We start from the raw sequence: 20,132 nt of genomic DNA, 5'->3' as shown, positions 1-20,132 counted from the left end.
AACTCGAGTTAACCGATATAGTTGGGTCAAAAAGGTGGTTCGGGTGAAAAGGGCTTTGCCAAATAATCCAATTCAACAAACTTGAACGAAGCAATTTAACGAAAACACCGTGACGTACAATACACGCGCTGGACCTATGTTTTAATTTTAAACTTTTGTGAAAACAAACTTTAAAGTAAAGACAAACACGTGACGAAATAATATTAAATCGTATCTTCCAAATTAAGACCTCTATTAGACTAATTTGAAAGTGCTTTTAATATTTTTTAATGATTACTAGCAGTTTCAATTTAGTTCAATAGTGGTCGCCAGCTACTTGAATAGCTTCGCTTAATGGCCGACGAGAGAGATTCTATTTTCTCGTGCGCGAATTGTGACCCCGCAAAACTGAACTTGTCAATTTCTTGAGGAGTGACAGCGTGGACAGCTTGACCGACGGCTCAGACTGTTCTTGAATTGAACATACATAATGAGCATCACTCAATCTGTCAGACCTGTCAAGTAAGTTGTCAGAGCTGTCATTCAATCTGTAAGAGATGTCAAACACTTGTCACTCGTCAAAAAAAAGTACAGGATGAGAGGGGTGGAAATTCACTCTCTTCTCGGTCTTTAAAGTTAATTTGAATTATTCTCGTAGTTGACTTTTCTTTAAAAATCAAAAGCCATTGTTTCAATAATTTCAGCAGGTAATTTCTAGAAAAATATATGGCAGTGCCGCAGTGGATTAAAAGTTTGTTTTTGTCTGTGGCCCTCGGGTGTCCTTCTTTGCTGTATCTAATACTGAGTAGTCTCTCCCGAAGAAATTCTATACACCTTGACCGGCGAACATGAAAAAAGACGGACCCCGAAAAGTGTAGACAAGTACAAAGCCCACAGAACATTTTTGGCGGAAATCTGTACATCTCGGCGCGAAATTTGAAATTTAAATTCCTATTTGTAAGCAAAAATTTATATTTAATGGCGAACAGAGAGCGTCTGCGTGCCTATTAATTTGAGTACTAAATGGCGCCCATCCATTTTAGCCAACCCCACCACAGTTTTGCTACAGATCTCTGGCTTAAAGTGGGTCTCCTTGGCAATAGGTTTAAGCTTTTTGAACGCCAAACGGCGGCCCTTACCCTTACGCGCCCTTGGCGGGTAGCCAACCCCGCCAATGCCTAGTAACGACACTGGTAGGAAAAACCTCAGAAATATGATCACCTTCAAATTCTAAACCATTTTTATTTCCCAAGCTTTCCCCAGAACTATCATTATGGCTTTTACCTAACTATTTCGAAAACCGTTCCATTGCGCCTTTCTGACTACTAAAAAGGCTGTTTGTAATAGCTTATTGTCTTGAAAAAGACTGTTTGTAATAGCTTATTGTCTTGAAAAAGACTGTTTGTAATAGCTTAGTAGTCTTGATAAAGTCTGTTTGTAATAGCTTATATAGTAGCCTTGAATAAGACTGTTTAGGTAAAGCAGAGCTATAGTATATATAAATATAATAGCTAATTAACCTTGAAAATGGCTGTTTGGAAAATTAAGCTACAAATTGCTTATTAGCCTTGGAAAAGGCTGTTTGGAAAATTAAGTTACAAATAGCTTATTAGAAAATAGTATGTAATTAGCCTTTAAAAAGTCTGTTTATTATAAACTTCTGGTGTTACATTTTCAAAATTATTGTACATTATTATAATTTAATTTATCAAACATTTTTATTTATAGAAATATAGTTTTCAAATTGATATAGTACAACACAAAAATATTTATTTGTATAAACCTATACCAATCCTAAATCTTCTGAGCTTTAACAAAAACTCCATTCTTCGGAGCAGATATCGCCACTTTAAAAACAATTTCGATATCTCCCTGTAACAAAAACATTTATGTATTTATGAAAATGTCATCTTTACCAGGGTTCTTTAACTTTAGAAGGTTAGATTTCGACCCTAAAACCAATAAAAGAACCGCTTGTCGTACAATAAGGCAGACTTTATATACCGCCAACGGAAGGAGGGATACTTTACGATGATAGCGAGGCGAAATTGCTAATCACTCCTCCACCCCACTTTAAAACACTTACTCTCTTTGTAAAATAGTAGTGTTTCGCCAATGGGTAGTAGGAAAAGCTTTGTAGTCTAAGAATTCTAAGCTTCCTTTTTTAGGTTTCGAGGAAAGGATTTTAAAAACTGTAAGATGTTAAAGGTATTTTTAGTAGAAACCCCTCTGAACACAAAATTCCTGTTTTTCTCAAAATAGCGTAAAAACCAGAATCGGTATAGTTAAATACATAAGTTAGAATTAGGTAATTATATTAGCATACACTTGAAATATTTAAGAAAGTGCTGATGATTTTTGTTACATCAAAATATGCGCATATTTGACATTAAGCCTTGTCTTGATTTAGAGTTCATAATACCTCATATAGTCTTTTTTAACCATCTAAATACGAGGAACTAGAAATAAGTTCGGGATTTCTGGTGTCTTCTATTAGCGACGTAGTTGAAGCTAGGTGCAGCAAACACAGCACCCCACAAAAGTCGTGCATTTTCTTGTGTACAATTTTCATTGGTTAGCCGCTTTAGCGCCTGTTGCCGTCGGAAGGGGAAAATTCGAATATTGTTTTCCCCCTTTCCGTAAAACGTTCAGCGTAAAGGCTCGTCCTAGGAAATTTGTACACAACACTGCCTTAGCTTGTTTAAAGGCTGGCTGCGTTCTCCTTGTGTTTGTTGCTCGTAGGATAGGTTGAAGCCACGCTCGTTTCACCAGACGCAGTCACAGCGCGGTGCCATTATATCAATGGACATTCCAAGTGAAGACATTATTTCTTAACCTGAACAGCTTCAGCCATTTAACTTTAACTAATATTCACTTACTATGGTACTAATACTATGACTAAATTTAATTAGATGATAAAAAGCATCTAATTTCAACTTACAGTTTCAGTTTTAGCATAGGGAAGCAACTTGTACTGCCGTAGTATTCGGGCGAGGGCTAATTTAGCTTCCATTTGGGCGAATCGCATCCCGATGCAGTTGCGGGGACCTTGCCCAAACGGCTGATAAGCCATTGAGTTTATTTTGCCCCGGTTCTCTGGGGCGAATCTAAAAGGAACAAATGAAACTTTGGAGAAAGCTCTTCTAAAAGAAATAAACAACGAAAGACTGACCTTTCGGGAATAAATTGATCTGGTTCGCTCCACAACTCGGGATCTCTGTGTAGAAGTTCGGCTGGGACGATCACACTGACGTCTTTGGGGATTCGGACGCTGCCGTATGAAACATTCTTTTTGGAAAATCTTGATACGAATCTGAAAAGCAAATACCATAAATTATTAAATTAAAAGAACAGATTTGGAATAGCTTAAAGGGCAACAAGGGCGTTAGAAAATTTTTGATTAAAAACTAGTAGCTCCCCCTCTTCCGTATTTCGTGATAGGTGATATGTACAATCATATTCTTCTATTCTCGCGCGGGAATCTAGTAAAACTCAATCGTCGGTTTTCCCAATTGAGTTGGGAATATAGTACTAAAGCCAAAATTTGTATTTTATGGCTGGAGGCACTTTCTGGAAATAATGTACGAAGCAAAACCGTTATCATTAGTCGGTGACGTCATCTACCGCCAGTTAGCGGTGATAATAATTTAAGCCAGTGCCGCTATCTACCATTAGGGTCATTCCACGTGAAATCGACAAGCGTTGTTGCTCGATAGTGATGGATTTCTCCCAAAAAATTTTCCCTGGTTTATTTACCCTAAATATGAAGCCTCCTGGAGTTTAGCGGGCTAATTTCAAAAATTTGAAAAGTTATGATATTTTGAAATTTCATGCATTTTGTCTAGAGTTTCGTTACTTAATAAACATTTTTTTCAGTAACATGATTCGTAAAGCTCCTCAAAATATGGAAATTGGTACTCAGATTCCGAATTTGGCTTCCAAGTTACTCTATGGGTTATAGTTTTTGATATAAAACATCGTTTTTACAAAGGGGTCCATCTCAGAATTCAATACAAATTTTAAATAAGCACCTCCTTGCACAACGAAAGGTCCCTCTTAAATTTGGTGTTGGCGAATAAATTATTTTCCTCAAAACAAATTTTGAAATTGGCCATTTTTCGCGTTTTACAAAACTGCGGTGTACGAGCTGGATTGAGGGGTGGCACTTATCATTTATTTAACGAAATATGCCACATCCAAATTCAACGAAATTTTCAAATAAGCACCTTCTTACGTATTGAAAGGCCTCTGTCAAATTTGGTATTAGCGACCAAAACGAATTTTTTGGAAATTGGCCATTTTTAGCATCTTTCGCAAAACTTCAGTGCGTGAGCTTAGGCGGGGTGGCACTTAATATTTAAAGATCCCCTCCAAAATTACCAGAAATTTCGACAACTTTTTATTTTTAGGTTTCAAAGAACTTAATTTTTAATTTTCTATTATTTTTTTATGAAATATTTTTGAGATGAAATATTTAAAATAATAAAAAAAAACCAACAGATAATTTTAAATTAAAATCCTACAATTTTTACTTTTTTTAAATAGTGTCTTGGCCATTAATAGACATTCATTTGAAAAGTAGTAATGCCTCCCCCTTGGCGATTTTGGACGATTAACAGGGCAAATTATTTCACACTCTGGAATCCAGTGCTCATCTTTTCGATTGGGCCAGTTATAAAAAGTTAAGATACCGTGAGGGTGAATGAAACTTATTAGTCATTCTCGATATTTGTCATTTGTCTCCCCAACAACCCCAAAATAAAGCATTTTGTCAAAAACTATGGCAACATACTGTCCGGGAATAAATTCGGATCGTGTGTCCATTGCCAAGTTCTCATCATTTAAGTATTAAAAAGGATTCTTCGCCCGAGAGGCGAGATATTTTTAATTCAGATTTGCTAATTGGGATAAAAGAATGATGGGTTCGTGTTCCTTGGACGGTTCTGGCTTTTTAAAGTCTGCTTTTAATTTTTGCTCCTTGTAAATCGATGTCCGATTGCATAGCGTAATACTTTGCCCTGTTAATCGTTCAAAATCGCCAAGGGGAAGGCATTACTGCTTTTCAATTGAGTGTTTATTAAACGCACTCTCGCCAGCTGAATTTTCTCACATAGGTAGCTTTTAGTTCTTTGATGAAAAAGAGATGGCGATGGAGTCTATCGCGACTCATGCTACGAGCTATTCCAATCTCACTTCAATCTTTATTGTGGAAGTCGAACCTTAGAGTAAAAGTATATGTGGGAAGGAATGAACTATATGCCCCAAAGAGTTAGAAATCAGTCACTCCAGGGGGCTGAAAATCCTCTCTCCGCTACCTTTGGCTGTACAGCGTAGTTAGAGACACCTCCGCTACTCTCATTGCCGCTACTATCTAATGGAAAAAATTGAAAGAAAATAAGTAGTCCCGAACTCGACGCTAACACCAATTTTGAGCTTGCGAGAGTGTGTTTAAAGGCCAAGACACTATTTAAAAAAAAATAATGATTTCAATTTAAAACTAAATGTTTCATCTAAAAAATATTAAGTTCTTTGAAACCTAAAAATAAAAAGTTGTCGAAATTTCTGGTAATTTTGGAGGGGATCTTTAAATATTAAGTGACACCCAAAAAATTCGGTTTGGTAGAATAATTTTGTCGCTAACACCAAATTTGACAGAGGCCTTTCAATATGTAAGAAGGTGCTTATTTGAAAATTTCGTTGAATTTGGATGTGGCATATTTCGTTAAATAAATGATAAGTGCCACCCCTCTATCCAGCTCGTACACCGCAGTTTTGCGAAAAACGCGAAAAATGGCCAATTTCAAAAAATTTGTTTTGATGAAAATAATTTAATCGCCAACACAAAATTTAAGAGTGACCTTTCTTTGTGCAAGGAGGTGCTTATTTGAAATTTGTATTGAATTCTGAGATGGACCCCTTTGTAAAAACGATGTTTTGCGCTACACCCCTAAAAGCTTTTATATCAAAAACTAGAGCCCATAGAGTAACTTGGAAGCCAAATTCGGAATCTGTAGGTCGTTTTACCTAAGAGTACCAATTTCCATATTTTGAGGAGCTTTACGAATCATGTTACTGAAAAAAGTGTTTATTAAGTAACGAAACTCTAGACACAATGCATTAAATTTCAAAAAATCATAACTTTTCAAATTTTTGAAATTAGCCCGCTAAACTCCAGGAGGCTTCATATTTAGGGTAAATAAACCAGGGAATTTTTTTTGGGAGAAATCCATCACTATCGAGCAACAACGCTTGTCGATTTCACGTGGAATGACCCATTAGCATGAAAAGAGTATAAGCAGACCACATTTAAAAAAGTTATATTTTCTTTGAAAGATAGGTAACGCCACCGACTAACGATATCTGTTTCGGTTCGTACAAGATTTCAAGAAAGTGTTCCTCATGACCCCAACTACAGCTCTAGAAGTACTACAGTGTATATTCCCAACTCAATGGTTTGACCCTTAAACGGATTGGAAAACCTTAATGTCACATTCCTGCCAGCTTATATCGAAAGCACTAGTTACGTTAAAATCGTGTTAGCAGACGATTTTATATTTAGATTAATGGCAAACTTATGCGTGTGGTAGAGGGCGCTAGAATCTTTCCTCGGACTTAGCTGAAGGCGTTGCAGCAAACCAATTAGTTCACATCATGATCGAAACTTAACTTTGTATGAACATTCATAATTATGGTAAATCAACGAACGTCACTTGCTTTAATCTACTTTGAATTAAACTTTGCTGTCTCTTACAGAATATGTTACGTATCATAGTAGGAAGTAACTATATGGGAGGAAAAGATGGGATTGTGTAAAAAGAAATAAAAAATGAACTTACGTGGTAACCGGGGGATAGTATCGCAGTACCTCCGAGAAAACCATGTCCATGTATTTTAGTTTATTTAAACTAATATAGTCTATTTTACCCTGAAATAATTCGTAACATTTCAGCAGAAATACTAAAGATTATATTCCATTTAAAAGGGGGTTAAAAATGTCGAACCACTCGCAAGAATTTGAATTGATACGAAGGTCTTCGGTAAGTACTAAGTTCTGCTTTCTGCGCAAGCTGACCGGAGATTTGTCTGCGTATAAATTCAAATTCTGCAGGGTATGTTGATATTTTCAAGGATAAATATTGTTAGATGATAATTTTAATCGTGATTAAGTGATTTAATAGAATAAAAATAGAATTAAAAAAATAGAATAAAAAAGGAAGAAAAAGCCACTATATGTACAAAAATTATAGTTTATTTAAACTAGACGACTAGTTTCGCTACCCATTCGGGAGCTTGAATTAACCTTGAATTGTGAAAGTTATAAATGGATGTATAACGCGGCCCAGCGGTCAGACCTGAGGAAGCTCCCGAATGGGTAGCCAAACTAGTCGTCTAGTTTAAATAAACTATAATTTTTGTACATATAGTGGCTTGTTCTTCCTTTTTTATTCTATTTTAATGTACAAGTGCCGTTAATTTAAATTTTTAGAATTTAAATTTATTTTTTATTATTATTATTATAAGTGATTTAATCTTGATTAGTCGTTCTATTTCTTTTAAAGTACTTAATTGTCTTAAAACCTTAAATCGAAACTATAAGATTAAATCTTAAATACAATCTTGAAATTATTGAATCGTAATTAAACGATTTAATCAGGATTAAAGTTATTTAGTCTAATAATGATTTCTTAAAACCATGAACTTTTAAAATTTTTATATCAAAAAAGGAAAAAAATGTTTACAAAAATGCTTCTTAAAGCGATTCTAGGTGGCAGCATCTTCCGGGGAGTTGTCTGCTTCACGAAAGCACTTGTTTAGTAAGTTAATAATCACGTGATTCCGAAAAGCCGATCAACGCGAGAAGTTCCCAATTTGCTACACCTTTTAGGCTATATTTTGATGCTTACTCAACTGGTTTTGATTTATACGCTAACGACATCTAGTGCGAGCGAGCGCAACTAGACAAGAGCCGCCACTTGCTTTAAGAGATCCCAAATTTCATCGTAAGGTTTTGGGAAAGTGGTTTTGTATTACAAATGAAATGAAAATAGATCTGAAAAGGTATAAACTAATTACGTCTTCCTCTTCGACTTGAAGTATTTCTTGTCGAATTCTTTCTTGAATTTCAGGATGATTCACCAAGACGTGAGCCGTGAATGCCAATGCGGTGCTTGTCGTTTCGAAACTAAAAATAATTAACTCAAACAGTCAAAGATACTGGGTTTCTAGTTTCAGTAGACTATCTTTAATTCCATATTAAAATCTAATATATTTCAACAATGAATGCAATTATTTATATTTATTTTAGCTTTTCTGCATTTTCACCTCACGGTCTGCCAGTAAACTCCTCCCCTTAAAAGTCGAACAAATCGAACAAAGTACGCGGGGATGATACTATGTGCTAAAAGTATACTACCCTATTCTTAGGTGCATTCTTGGTTGAACGATAACACGAGGGCTTCTAAATGTGGGATGGGGAAAACTGCACCATGACACTAAAGGGAGTACCTTTGGCGTTGTACAGCAGCGTCTCAGACGGACTTTCACTAAACTAGATCAGGGTCACAGGGCAGTTTGAGCAGATTCTGTAACTTATTTATGTTGTCTAGAAAACGCGGTTAAGAACTTAAGACGTTTGGTTCAACGCGTTCGGCTTAAGACGTTCCTAACCATCGAAACGCTTTATTTTATCATGTAGTACTTTACGTATCGTTTAATAATCGAATTATCTCTTAATGAAACTCGTTTAGGTCCTGATGAGTTTTAAACAAAGGCCAAATCATTCTTGAAATGTGTTTTCTAGTTAGGGGCATTAGAGAGGTTAAGCAGAGAGCTATAGAAGTTTGTAAGACAACGTCGAGAGTCACGTGATCATTCTCCACAGGGTCGCGTTAGCAGTTTTCCGGGCCCTAGCCAAAGTCTTCTAGCCGGGCTGAAATGTAGAATTTTATTTTTTCCTGAAATAACTGTAACTAAAAATCTTAAGAATACGGGCACTTCAATAGTACGGGCCCTAGGAAAAAATACAGAGTATTACAATTTTCCTGCTCAACAAATCGAGATATAATTGTGGTAGGTTGTTCCTTTTCTAGCGACGTGCGTTTTAGCCATCGTAAATACTGGTTTAAATTGAAATGCTCCTAAGCCTTGTATAATTTAGGAGAAATTAGAGACACGTTTAAAGTAAAACAGGGTACACGAAAACAAATGTTAGTCTTTAGACAAAGCTGGCATCCATACATAAGGTGCGTTATAGTAAAGGTTAAACATGTTTTTATTTTATATTTTTTGTGAGCTACGCAGGACGTTCCAGAGTATATAAGCTAACAAAAAATATACGCCTCCATGAACAATAAGAGTGTAAAATTGTAAATGTTAGGAGAGGTACAGGAATAAAAATAATGATTTCTAGACCCTTTTCGGTTAAAAATATGGCCATAGACATCGGTCCCAGAAATAGGGTATTTGTCATATTTGGAAGACAATGTATGGTTGACTACATTACTAAATAAATGAAGATATAAAATTAGATTAAAAGTAATATTTGCACCTTTAAGGCTTTAACTGGTAAGAGCTCTAAACAGTTTTTTCAGTTCGGAGAACTGTTTTTGTTATAATATATGACCATTTATTAAAACTCGAAAATTAATTTTCTCTTCATTCAAACATAGTTGTCAATCTTTACATGTCACTTTAATACAAAATATTATTTATGGATCACCCAACAACAAACTATCACTTACTTACGTTCTTTATGAACGACCCCAAAATGAACTTCCCGTAGCGCATGCCCAGCATTGCGCAGCATTGCGCACCAATGAGAAACTTGAGAGAAAATGAATGCCTCTAAACCGTAATTTCGCGGCTTCAAAAACTTATATTTTATCGGCGTTATTGATTAAATTATAAATCGTCAAAAGACGGGCTTATGAAGTGAAACACGCTGATTTTAAATCAGTTTACCGAATTAAAATACGAGAAGTGGTTGAGGTTACAGCGCGACCCAAAAAAGGGCTAAAAGTCTCTCAAGCTGAGTTGACATCTTCCACGACAAAACCGCTGAATTACCAATATACGGGCAGCAGAGGTGGAAATGGCGAAAAAGTTGAGCTCTAAATGTAGTCCGCAGGCGCGTACTATAATAAATGCCTATTTCCAGGGAACCAACGAGATTCTGAGCAGAGTTGATTTTGTGGGGGAAGGAGCATGAAGGGGATTGGTAGCAGCTAAATAAATACATCCTTGTTATAAGCATGTGTTGTCTTACCCCGCGAAGACGAAGAGAATTGTGTTGGATGCAATTTCGCTAATGTTGAGACCATAACTCGACGACTTCTTTTTTGCGTCACCTTCAAAACAAAATCATCACAATTACGCGGTAAGAAAATATGTCTTAGCAGGCACTATTCGCTTTCTGTTAACGAAACATTTAATTCCGAATAATCACCCGCAATGGCGGAGTTTTTCACTTCCGATTCGTATCCCGCAGTCAGGGACTCTCCCGTCACGTTTTTCATGTCGCCTGAAAGCTCAGCGTCAATCATCAGCTGAAGCATGTCGTCTCGACGGTTCTGGAAACAATTACTACTATTATACAAAGGTTAACAGGATAATTATTCTTGGATAGATTTAACCCGGTACTTGGGCCAATATCGCCTGTAGCAAATTAGAGTCGGGCCGACGTCGGCAAAAGGTACTAAACACTAAAGTCGGCCGACCTTTGGATTTAGGGTCGAAATGTCCTAGGGGTAAAAGGGTCGGCCGCCTACACAACGTTGACTCTTTACCGCCTTTTAATAGACCTAATAACCGACTCCGAAACGACGTTATCCCGACTTAGAATGTACTGTATCATTACGTCGAAACGACTTACTTTTTGATATTTCAAGTGACTGAAAATGACCAAATAAAACCGTATATATAGCTATATTCATGTATTTAGTTGGTCAAGTCCCATGAACGGGAGTGAAACAGTGAGTTTATTTCAATCAGAATCTTGAATCTAGAGTACAGAGTTCTAGAGTTTCTTGGGGCTTAGTAAAAGTGATGAATAAATCTTCATCAATAATATCTTAGCCTAACATATTTAGCTATACGAATGTAACCTACTTGAGCTGAGAGATTTTTAATAAGGAAACATTCTCAGATTGAATATATAATCTTTTTCGAAAAAATATAATACAAAAAGGAAGTTATTTAAAAAATATTTCAATTTGTTTTATTAAATCGCCAAAGTTTCGCAGTTTTGAGCGATTAATTGGCAAAGCGCGACCTTAAATCGACTCTTTGTGCTACAGGGGTAATAATTAAATGTAAGGTCTATTTTAAGTTGGATAATGGTCGGCATACCGACCATATATAGTCCCAAAAAAGGATTTACGGTTTTAGTGTCGAAAAACGTTCGGACGTTTTTAGGTCGGCATTTGGTCGTCGACTATAAAGCGACTTTTCGACCGCACCCCGACCGTAAAACGACTTCATGTGCTACAGGGGATGCCATGAAAGCGAAAAGACAAGTTTCATAGGTTCAATGGGATAAATATAGTTAATTATTTGGCCATTATTATTATTATTATGGGCTTACTTTAAAGCGAATATAACCTCTAAAATTTGAGTTACCCTGTTCAAAAGGGTTCCAAAATTTTCCACTCCCTCATGTGGATTTTCGAAGTTTTATTGTTATCTTCAGTGAACGAGTTTGAGGTAATGTCCCCTTTAAAGTGATGTAACTGCGATTTCTGATGCCCGCCCGCGAACCCGTATAGAGGTCCTTTCTTATCGTTTTATTACGGAACTTTTTGGGGCCTTGCGGGGCCGTTATTTACCCCACTGAAAGGGATCATAAACTTTGTATACATTAGCTATTGACTTAGTTCATCTTTTCTTGATCTTTAGGTTGAAGTCGATAAATACCAGTGAAAACGCGTTTTAGATCTGAACCCATGTAGCACAAAACAATCGGTGGTTGTGTCCACCAACACCACTTTTTTCAGTCGGATGTCGTACCATTACACATTTGACGATGCTATATTTAGTCGTACAGCTGGCCAAACAATTGCGTTTTATCCAACTCATAATTTTCCTGTCGACCAACCCATAAATGTTTCAAGATTTTTCCCGGTGGCCCTAAAGTCGATATTATGCGAGATCTTTGAGTTGGCCAACCTTAAAACATCGTCTTTCCAGAACCAGCGATTCATACGTCGGCCTATTAAACCGTCGCAAAGATATCCTAAAAGGAGTCAGATGTCCTACCCATAAACGGTTGGATACTAACCCACAGTTGGATTTTAAAATAAGAAATAAACAAACCTTGGGATCTGATTTTCTCCAACGAACCATGTCAATACATTGAGACATCATAGTACGAATGTGGCTGATAGACAGCAAAGACTCCAACATCGCTAGCATTTTCCTCATGGGGCCCAACAAGAAGTGAATCTCAGGGAAGCATACTAAAAATATTTTGATTCACAAAATTTGTTAAAATGTTGTCCTCTACGAAAGCTTCAATCGCTACTCTCCCTGCGCTCTGAAAATACATTAAGAATCGAAAAAACCCGCCAATTGGTTTGACCACCAAGTTTGTTCAACTAATTGGGTGTGTAACAATTTTTCTAAGAGGTTAGGCCCCTGCCAAACGAATCGGTCACCGGTGGCATTAGAGCTCGTGGAAACGGATAAATTTACCAACAAAATTTCAATTAATCATAAAAAATCTGATTAACTGTTTATTTATGGATATTATTCACGATTATTATACGATTTAATATGTAACAAATGATTTTTTATTCGGATACGTTTCGGAAATGGATAGAAAAGAAATGAACGGAAAATTTACTATCCGAACGCCGAGCCCTATAGTGAAGAGCGAAAGCTGTTGCACCTATTGGGGCACCAAATAACGTCGTTAGGTGATCAATTTAATGTTGTATTTTTTTGGGATACACAACTATTTGAAATACAACCCCTGATATTGAGATATTAAATGACGTCGAACTTTGAAACTTTTGACCCGTCGTCTGCTTAATATTTGATATTTCAGTTATTGATAGCGTTTTCTATTTGACTGCGCTTGAGATCAACATTTCATGTTCCATTTGCTTACTCGGATCTGCCCCATCAATTTTCGCGCGTTCCATTTACTGGAAATTACTGCTCTCGAGTGCTCCGAGATCACTTGAGACCAACTCGAGATTTCAACAGCTCAGCCTCTCGGGACAAGTTTTTGCGTGTTCCTTTTCAGATCGATAATTAACATGTCCCATTATAATCGTAATTTAATTGATCACGTCAGACACAAACAATATGGACAAGCTTTATTTATCAAAAGTCAAAATTTTAGCCAGAGATTCCAACAGTAGACCGGTTTCGCCCTTTTGGGGCTCATCAGTACTGTGTAGGAACTCTGGCTTTACTCGGAGATCTACCGATATAAGTTAAACTAATAAACACAGTACTGATGAGCCACAAAAGGGCGAAACCGGTCTACTGTTGGAATCTCTGGCTAAAATTTTGACTTTTGATATAATTATCTTAACGTTGGAATTCAACGGAAGCCCGAGCGTAAAAGATGTCTGCTGAATAGCGACCGCCATGCAATAATTGGTGAAGAATTTCATTATAAATTGCAATGGACTGCTCACATATAGGGCACTCTGAATGTTTATAAGCTTTAACTAATTTCTAAATTTCATACAAGATTAAAACCACTAGGTACCCCCCGAAACATTACCCCTCGTGTGCGAAATTGTTGTACTGTTGCAACGTTTTAAAATTGAATAGCAACGAATATTTTGGTGGAAAAGGGTGAACAATACAGAGTTACTAAATAGTTGATACATCGAACATGAACACTTAATTGCATAGTATGAGCTTTACTTTGTTAACCCAATCGCGACTATGCGATGCATAATATTCCACTATCTTCATAAAATCAAAGTGTGAAATTGTGGCACTTACAGGAGACCAGGGTGAGGTATGGTGACGATCCGTCTCCGAGAAGTTCTTTGACACCGAGCAGAAACGGGTCCTCCGGATTGGATTGGACATTGGTCTCCGTGCCGAAAGCGGTTCTCGAAATGACGTCCAACGTCAACCCTTTGAACATTTCGTAAATGTCGAAACCGGAATCTTTTTCGATTTGGGCATCAATTTTGTTCAGAAGGCAATCTACGGCTTTGTCCATGTGAGGTATCATCTGTAAGATAATTCATTTATTTATTTGTATTTAGGTATGCTCTTCCCCTCTAACTGTCAATCAAATCGACCGGGTATCTTATTGGTTCCCAAAAACGTGCGACTGGGAATCCAGGGCGCAACTGCCTACGCAACATAAGGTAGTCGTAGCTTCGCGAAAGATAAAAGCTCTGACACACTGTTGATTTTAAGCGGTTAACTACTGTTAAACTTAGCTTCACATTTAATCGCGCTTTTCAAATTCTAACCGGTTTTCTACTTGGACCGAATGACTTCCAGTATGCTAGACTACACTAATACCCAAGGCACCACCTTAGGCCCAAGTCATCTAGCCACTTAAATGCAATAAAATCGACACGGTGTTATTGATTTCCAGACACTAGGATCGTCCGAACAATTCCCGTAAGAATACATTAAAAAATTCTTAGTTTTAGCATGTTATCGGCATTTCCGTGACAGTGCTTTCACTTTGAAAAATTTTAAAATCCCTATTTCCCCCCTTTTTTTTAAAATAATTCCCCATTATAATATTCAGGCGAAAATTCCCTATATGTGGTAGCACTGGACCGTGGCCAAAACCAGTGATTTTAAGCGATTAGCTTATAACATAGTACAGATTTGTACACTGAAACGTAGCAACACCATAAATCGCTCTCTTAGAATTCTAACCCGTTACGTCACTGATTAGAAAGCTAAAACCCTCTATCTCTTTTTCCGATTTCAGTCTAAAAACATGAACCAATTATCTTTTGTTCAAAGCGTAATCGCCTGAATTGAGGGTTTTAGTGCGAGGAGGCATTGCTACCAAACTCAATTCGTCTCCAATTTAATATAAATTCGCTTAATTCATACATTGAGAACAATTGTGCAAAGTTTTGAGGCCCAGAAGCGCATCTTAGATTTTCTATACAGGGTATTAACTAAAAAAACGATACAGAGCCAATTACTCAAAATGTGTTTTATGTAGGAATTTGAAATTGCAGGTTACATAGAGGGTGCAGGGGGACAAATGACAATGAAAAGGTCTTCAACGTCATTCAACTTTTATCTCGAGAACCATTAGGATAAGAAGAATGGTTCCAATTAGAAATGTGTTCTACGTTTAATTTTAAGTCTAAACTGCAGTTTTGACCCGATCCAATTTGACCCATGGGAAGCCGAGAAATGTTAGACCGAAAACTATAAGGTCGTGTGTGGTATTCTAATTACGACACGACATTTAAGGGCTTATTAATCGAAAACTACCAGATCTAATCGATCAAATCTTACATAAAACACATTTTGAGTAATTGGCTCTGTATTGTTTTTTAGTTAACACCCTATATTGTTAAAATGTTCGGCGCCATTTACAGCATGATCAGGTTAGGTTCACAGGTAAGCTCTTCTACACTCTAAAGACGTTACCTTACTACTCACCTAACGACGAAGATTAAACTTAAATTTATCGACTTAAACTATCGTTTTACCTGCTTCATTTTTCCACTGGTAAACGTCGGGGTGAGAATAGCTCGTTGATGTTTCCAGATGTCATCGTTCTCGTTGATGACGTGGTGGCTCAAAGTGCCATCCGCCAACAATCCGCCAGGAACCAGCCTCTGCAAAATTTCATTTCGAATATTAAGCATTGATTCAACGCGATTTCCTCGACATATCTTCATACGGGTCTGTTAATGAAAGACTGGAAGTCCTTTATTTGGACTTGCTTGATAACTTCTGTGTCCGTCACAACTAAAAACGGATTGGCTCCCACGAAATATCTACGATTAAAAAAAGTAATAAATGGCTATGACTTGGCTAAAGAAAATGTACGGAAACAAATGATTCAAATTTAGGGCCAGGCGGACTAGGACTTGGAGAAATTCAAGTGGGAAGAGGGTGTTTCCAAGTTCCCCTACTGTATTTTGCAGCAATATTTAATTAAATCGACGATCATATTTGCCAGATATATGATCTGGATAGCATTTGTACGATAACTAGCCCCTGGGTACGATATATCATCAGAAGGGATGATCATACGATCCGAATCAAAACTACGGACGATAATTCTGTATTGGGCAGCCAACTCTATGCGAGCAATATTTAGAGTTGGTCGCCGATAGCAACGGGCCGGCTTCTATAGTCGGCCTCGTCAAAAAGCGTTCCTACGTCACTTATGTATGCTGCAGAGTCTAGCACCGGACCCAAGCTAAAGCCTCCCGTATGTGAAATATGGGATTCTGTGAAGTTCGGTTCATTTACCTCTGATACTAGTGCATTAAAAAATTTAAAAACTACGGGTTTTTGCGTAGTTACCCAAATTGTTTTCCGTATTTGCTTCTCCATTGCTTCAACGCTTCCGGGAGGCTCTGAAATGAAAAAGAGGTTTATTTCGGCTGAATTGAAAGTGAGTAATTCAGTGCGCATTTTACCTTTTGGTTGATCTCGGGCAGGTTCCCCCAGATCAAGTTGGGCGCGGGCCCAGGGATCCCATTCTTACGAAACACGTCGATTCTCCTTTTTCTTTTGCTGCTTTCATAAAGCGTTTTAGTATGATCAGGAGTTAATAATGTATCTCTTAAGGGAGCACTATTCATCTTCCCTTACGACCTCGAATACGCGTGGGGGGAACTGATTGAGCACAATAACGCTACGTCTACCTTCCTACACGTTTTTGAAGTGTGTCTATTCATATCTCTGAAGTATCCGTGTCCCTTTTAGATAAATCTATATCCCCGAGTGGGGTGACGAAGGGGTGAATATTCTGGCCCCGCAGCGAGAGTGGGCGGGTTCGATCAAGAATTCTTATAGAATCCTTGGTTCGATCACGGCTTGTGGCGATTGGTTAAAACTCGGAACCCCTCTTTCCGCGTTGAGGTTTTAAGTTATACCCCCACTAATTAAAAGAGTTTTACCCCTAGCTGTTCTGTTTGCCTGGCCATAAAAACTTGTTGGCGTTAGTGTAGGGAACTGTTGGCTCGCGTGGGCGGCGTGGCTTGAAGGAGTCGCTACCAACCTCCTACGCAATTTAATCCGGCCACCGGGAATTCGTGACCGAAACGAGCCTAGGTGGCGTAACGGCGCTAGCTTCTCCGAGGTAGCGCCTATGATCAAAATATAAGCAAACGATGCAAAAAAATATTTTATTATTTATAAAGTCATATTTAATCAGCTAGCTAGGCTAGGCTAATACCCAAGGCACCACCTTAGGCCTAAGTCATCAAGCGAATAACGATGAGGGAAAACTAATAGCTTCTGCTTTAGCCGCCACCTATATGTATCTAGGTTTAAATGGCGAACCTAAGGGGGAGTAGCGATAGTTTTCGGTCGCGAATTAGTTTCACAAGTTAATAGTCGACTTAGGTCTGTGTTGTTCTTTGGGTATTTAGCTTAGCTGATTATTAATTTATTATTATTAGACAAGTATCTCCTTATATTGTAAATTTCCAATCGCGATGCGCGCAACACATTCGTGGTTTGACGGGAAATTAATAACCATCGCAATGGGCTTTGAGCCTAGGAACATACGTGTTGAATTTTTCTGTCGTAGATGGAGACTTCTCACGTTAGATACATATTATATACTTCTGCTATTATAAGCAGTATATAATACCACATTGTGGGAAATAGGAAATGTTTACTAAGTAATGTATTTTAAGTTAAACTGGAAGATTATAAAATCGGCTATTAAATGTTGCCTCAAGTCAATTTGAAGATACAGACTCCCTCAACTATCTGTGGACCGCCCTTATTCTGAGTACCTGCGTATGGTTTAGTAAGCCTAATCTCATTCATTCATGGCCATGATATCATCTATAAACGTGTATGAAACCCATAATGCTCACCTACGTTTTACTCAAACTAAAATTTCCCATTCCAAGAGAAGCACTAACGTAAGTTATTTATGGTGAATTTCTAGTTGTATTTACGTAAGTAAAGTAAATATTAAAAATTAATTACGTTGCTCTAGTACCATTGAATACCTCTACAGTCCTTACAGATTTTAAGACGACCAAAAATATGCACTTACATGAGCCACAGTGATAGCAAACAAATTAAAACAGCAACCGGTATTATAAGCAAGTCCATCTTCATTCCGGGCTTCAGGCCAACAGACACAGAAGAACAGATACATCGAGGAGATCGGGCGAGGATTACGTATACTTTTCGAATTAGGTTTATCGCCAAAAATAGTGATTGCTGTTATCAATGTAAGTAGATAATATTCATTGTCATAACTTCCCAAATTATATTCGTTGTAGAGATCCTTCACGAACTTTCTTCTTTTATCTTTATAAACAACATTTTTCGCCTGTTTGCCTCGGGGAAAGTGGGTGGATAAAAAGATTTTAGAAATCTTTACATTAACTGGAAATTCAGTCTGTTCGTACGGGGTCAAAATTAAGTCGGGGTCAGGGTTAAGCTATCCCCAAAAAACAATAGTTTGGATCAGGTAAGGCCTCCTCCAAAAAAAAATAACACTGGCTTATTTATAATTAAAAGAATTACTAAATAAATAAGCTCCCCAAATTGAAACTATTCATTTTAAGTCGGGGTCGGGGTTAAGCTATCCCCAAAAAACAATAGTTTGGATCAGGTAAGGCCTCCTCCAAAAAAAAATAACACTGGCTTATTTATAATTAAAAGAATTACTAAATAAATAAGCTCCCCAAATTGAAACATTCATTTTTAGCCTTACTTCAACAAGAAAATCACATTCAGTAGTTAAACCAGATGATTCTTTTGTTGCTCTCCAAACAGCATTCCATCCTACAGGTTCGATTACAGTATTCATGTAGTGCAACCTTTTAGGAATTTAGGACTTCGTCATGTGATGTTTGACTAACGGATATATTCCTAGCCTTTGATCAAAGATATTAATTCACCAAGGCGGGGTAAGATGGCGACAAAATGCGAGTCGTCGCCTTTCGTGGCGTGAATTAAATATGAGAGAGGGGTTTACATACGAGGGAAAGAAAAAGAAGGAAAAGGGGGGGGGGGATTCGAATTCAGAATGGAAACCCTTTGTCGTTAATCAATCACAAAATCTTTATTTAACACTCAATTTTATAAAATAACACTAAAATACAAAAATGAACAAAATTCGGGGGGACTGAGGGGATAATTTTACTTTGTTTCTAGTGATGGTTAGGCCATCTCCACTATGGTTCTTTTAGCTTTTCAACATAAGAAGGGGAACTTAAACATAAAAATATACACTCTTTGACCATATTTTCATTAACTTTTATCTCTTACATTTTTTCTATGGGATCAGTTCCAACGTTTGTAAATTCTGGCATTCTATGGCTCAAAGGATGGAGGGGACAGAAATAAATATACACTTACACTAAAAATATTAAACACTACAATTAAGATACTACAATTAAGGGTCCACAATTAAACAATGGCAATATTAACTCAAAGAAAATGATAACAATGAGGGTACAGCGCGAACGAAAAAGGTAATCCGAACGGTATAAATACACGAAGCGGAATGAACTCTCAACCTCGAGGGGACCTGCTTTTAACCCTTTTCTCGAACAATAGCGAGGGATTAATCCTTTCCAAAAATAATTATCTGCGTTTTCACCGGCTATTTCGTATTTTAACCCTGGGTATTCTACAAGGGGGGGGGGGGGGTTATGATAAACTTCTACCAGGATGCTTGTACTTATCACTTGATTCTCTTCGTGGCTGCTCTTCGATTTATAGTCCAAGCAACGAAAAGGTATAGAGGGAAATTTTGGGAACACAATTTTTGACTTGGTAACTTTGTTTGGACTAGTTAGGAGGTGAACATATCAAAAGTCCCCGCCCATAGCCCTTGAGCCGGGGGGGAGGAGGGGGTTTGAAGGTCCCATTTTTCGGTGTTTCGCTTATATCTCGGAAACTATGCATCCTAGCGACATAGTCACTCTATACACAATGAAAGCTGATTAAATTTGCTACTGGTCTTACACAGTCGGTTTGGGTCCACTTGC

General features: G+C 37.5%; 1 protein-coding gene across 1 annotated transcript; it reads right to left on the bottom strand.

The window, feature by feature from the left end:
• Positions 1–1,622: 1,622 nt before the first annotated feature.
• LOC149959839 (cytochrome P450 3A11-like) lies at positions 1,623–18,296 on the bottom strand. The gene is made up of 14 exons (XM_090166553.1): positions 18,182–18,296; positions 16,584–16,680; positions 16,468–16,520; positions 15,836–15,932; positions 15,642–15,770; positions 13,939–14,176; positions 12,289–12,431; positions 10,424–10,547; positions 10,244–10,325; positions 8,053–8,161; positions 6,816–6,904; positions 3,152–3,292; positions 2,921–3,086; positions 1,623–1,851 (listed from the first exon to the last, which is right to left on the bottom strand). Exons 1-14 carry the CDS (start codon positions 18,244–18,246, stop codon positions 1,774–1,776), a joined length of 1,611 nt encoding a protein of 536 aa, XP_090022679.1. The 5' UTR covers positions 18,247–18,296; the 3' UTR covers positions 1,623–1,773.
• Between the last annotated feature and the right edge of the window lie 1,836 nt (positions 18,297–20,132).

Source organism: Leiobunum rupestre, chromosome 2, assembly GCF_980474605.1.
Source record: "Leiobunum rupestre chromosome 2, qqLeiRupe1.1.hap1, whole genome shotgun sequence".
In the NCBI taxonomy this organism is placed as follows: domain Eukaryota; kingdom Metazoa; phylum Arthropoda; class Arachnida; order Opiliones; family Sclerosomatidae; genus Leiobunum; species Leiobunum rupestre.
This window is presented reverse-complemented; position numbering and strand designations above follow the sequence as displayed.

Excerpts from the sequence above, each read along its gene's own strand:
- LOC149959839 (XM_090166553.1), bottom strand. The coding sequence starts at position 18,246 with ATGAAGATGGACTTGCTTATAATACCGGTTGCTGTTTTAATTTGTTTG. Across the intron at positions 15,933-16,467 it reads AAATACGGAAAACAATTTGG|ATATTTCGTGGGAGCCAATC; the intron begins GTAACTACGCAA and ends TTTTAATCGTAG. Across the intron at positions 10,326-10,423 it reads GAAAAACTCCGCCATTGCGG|GTGACGCAAAAAAGAAGTCG; the intron begins GTGATTATTCGG and ends TTTGTTTTGAAG.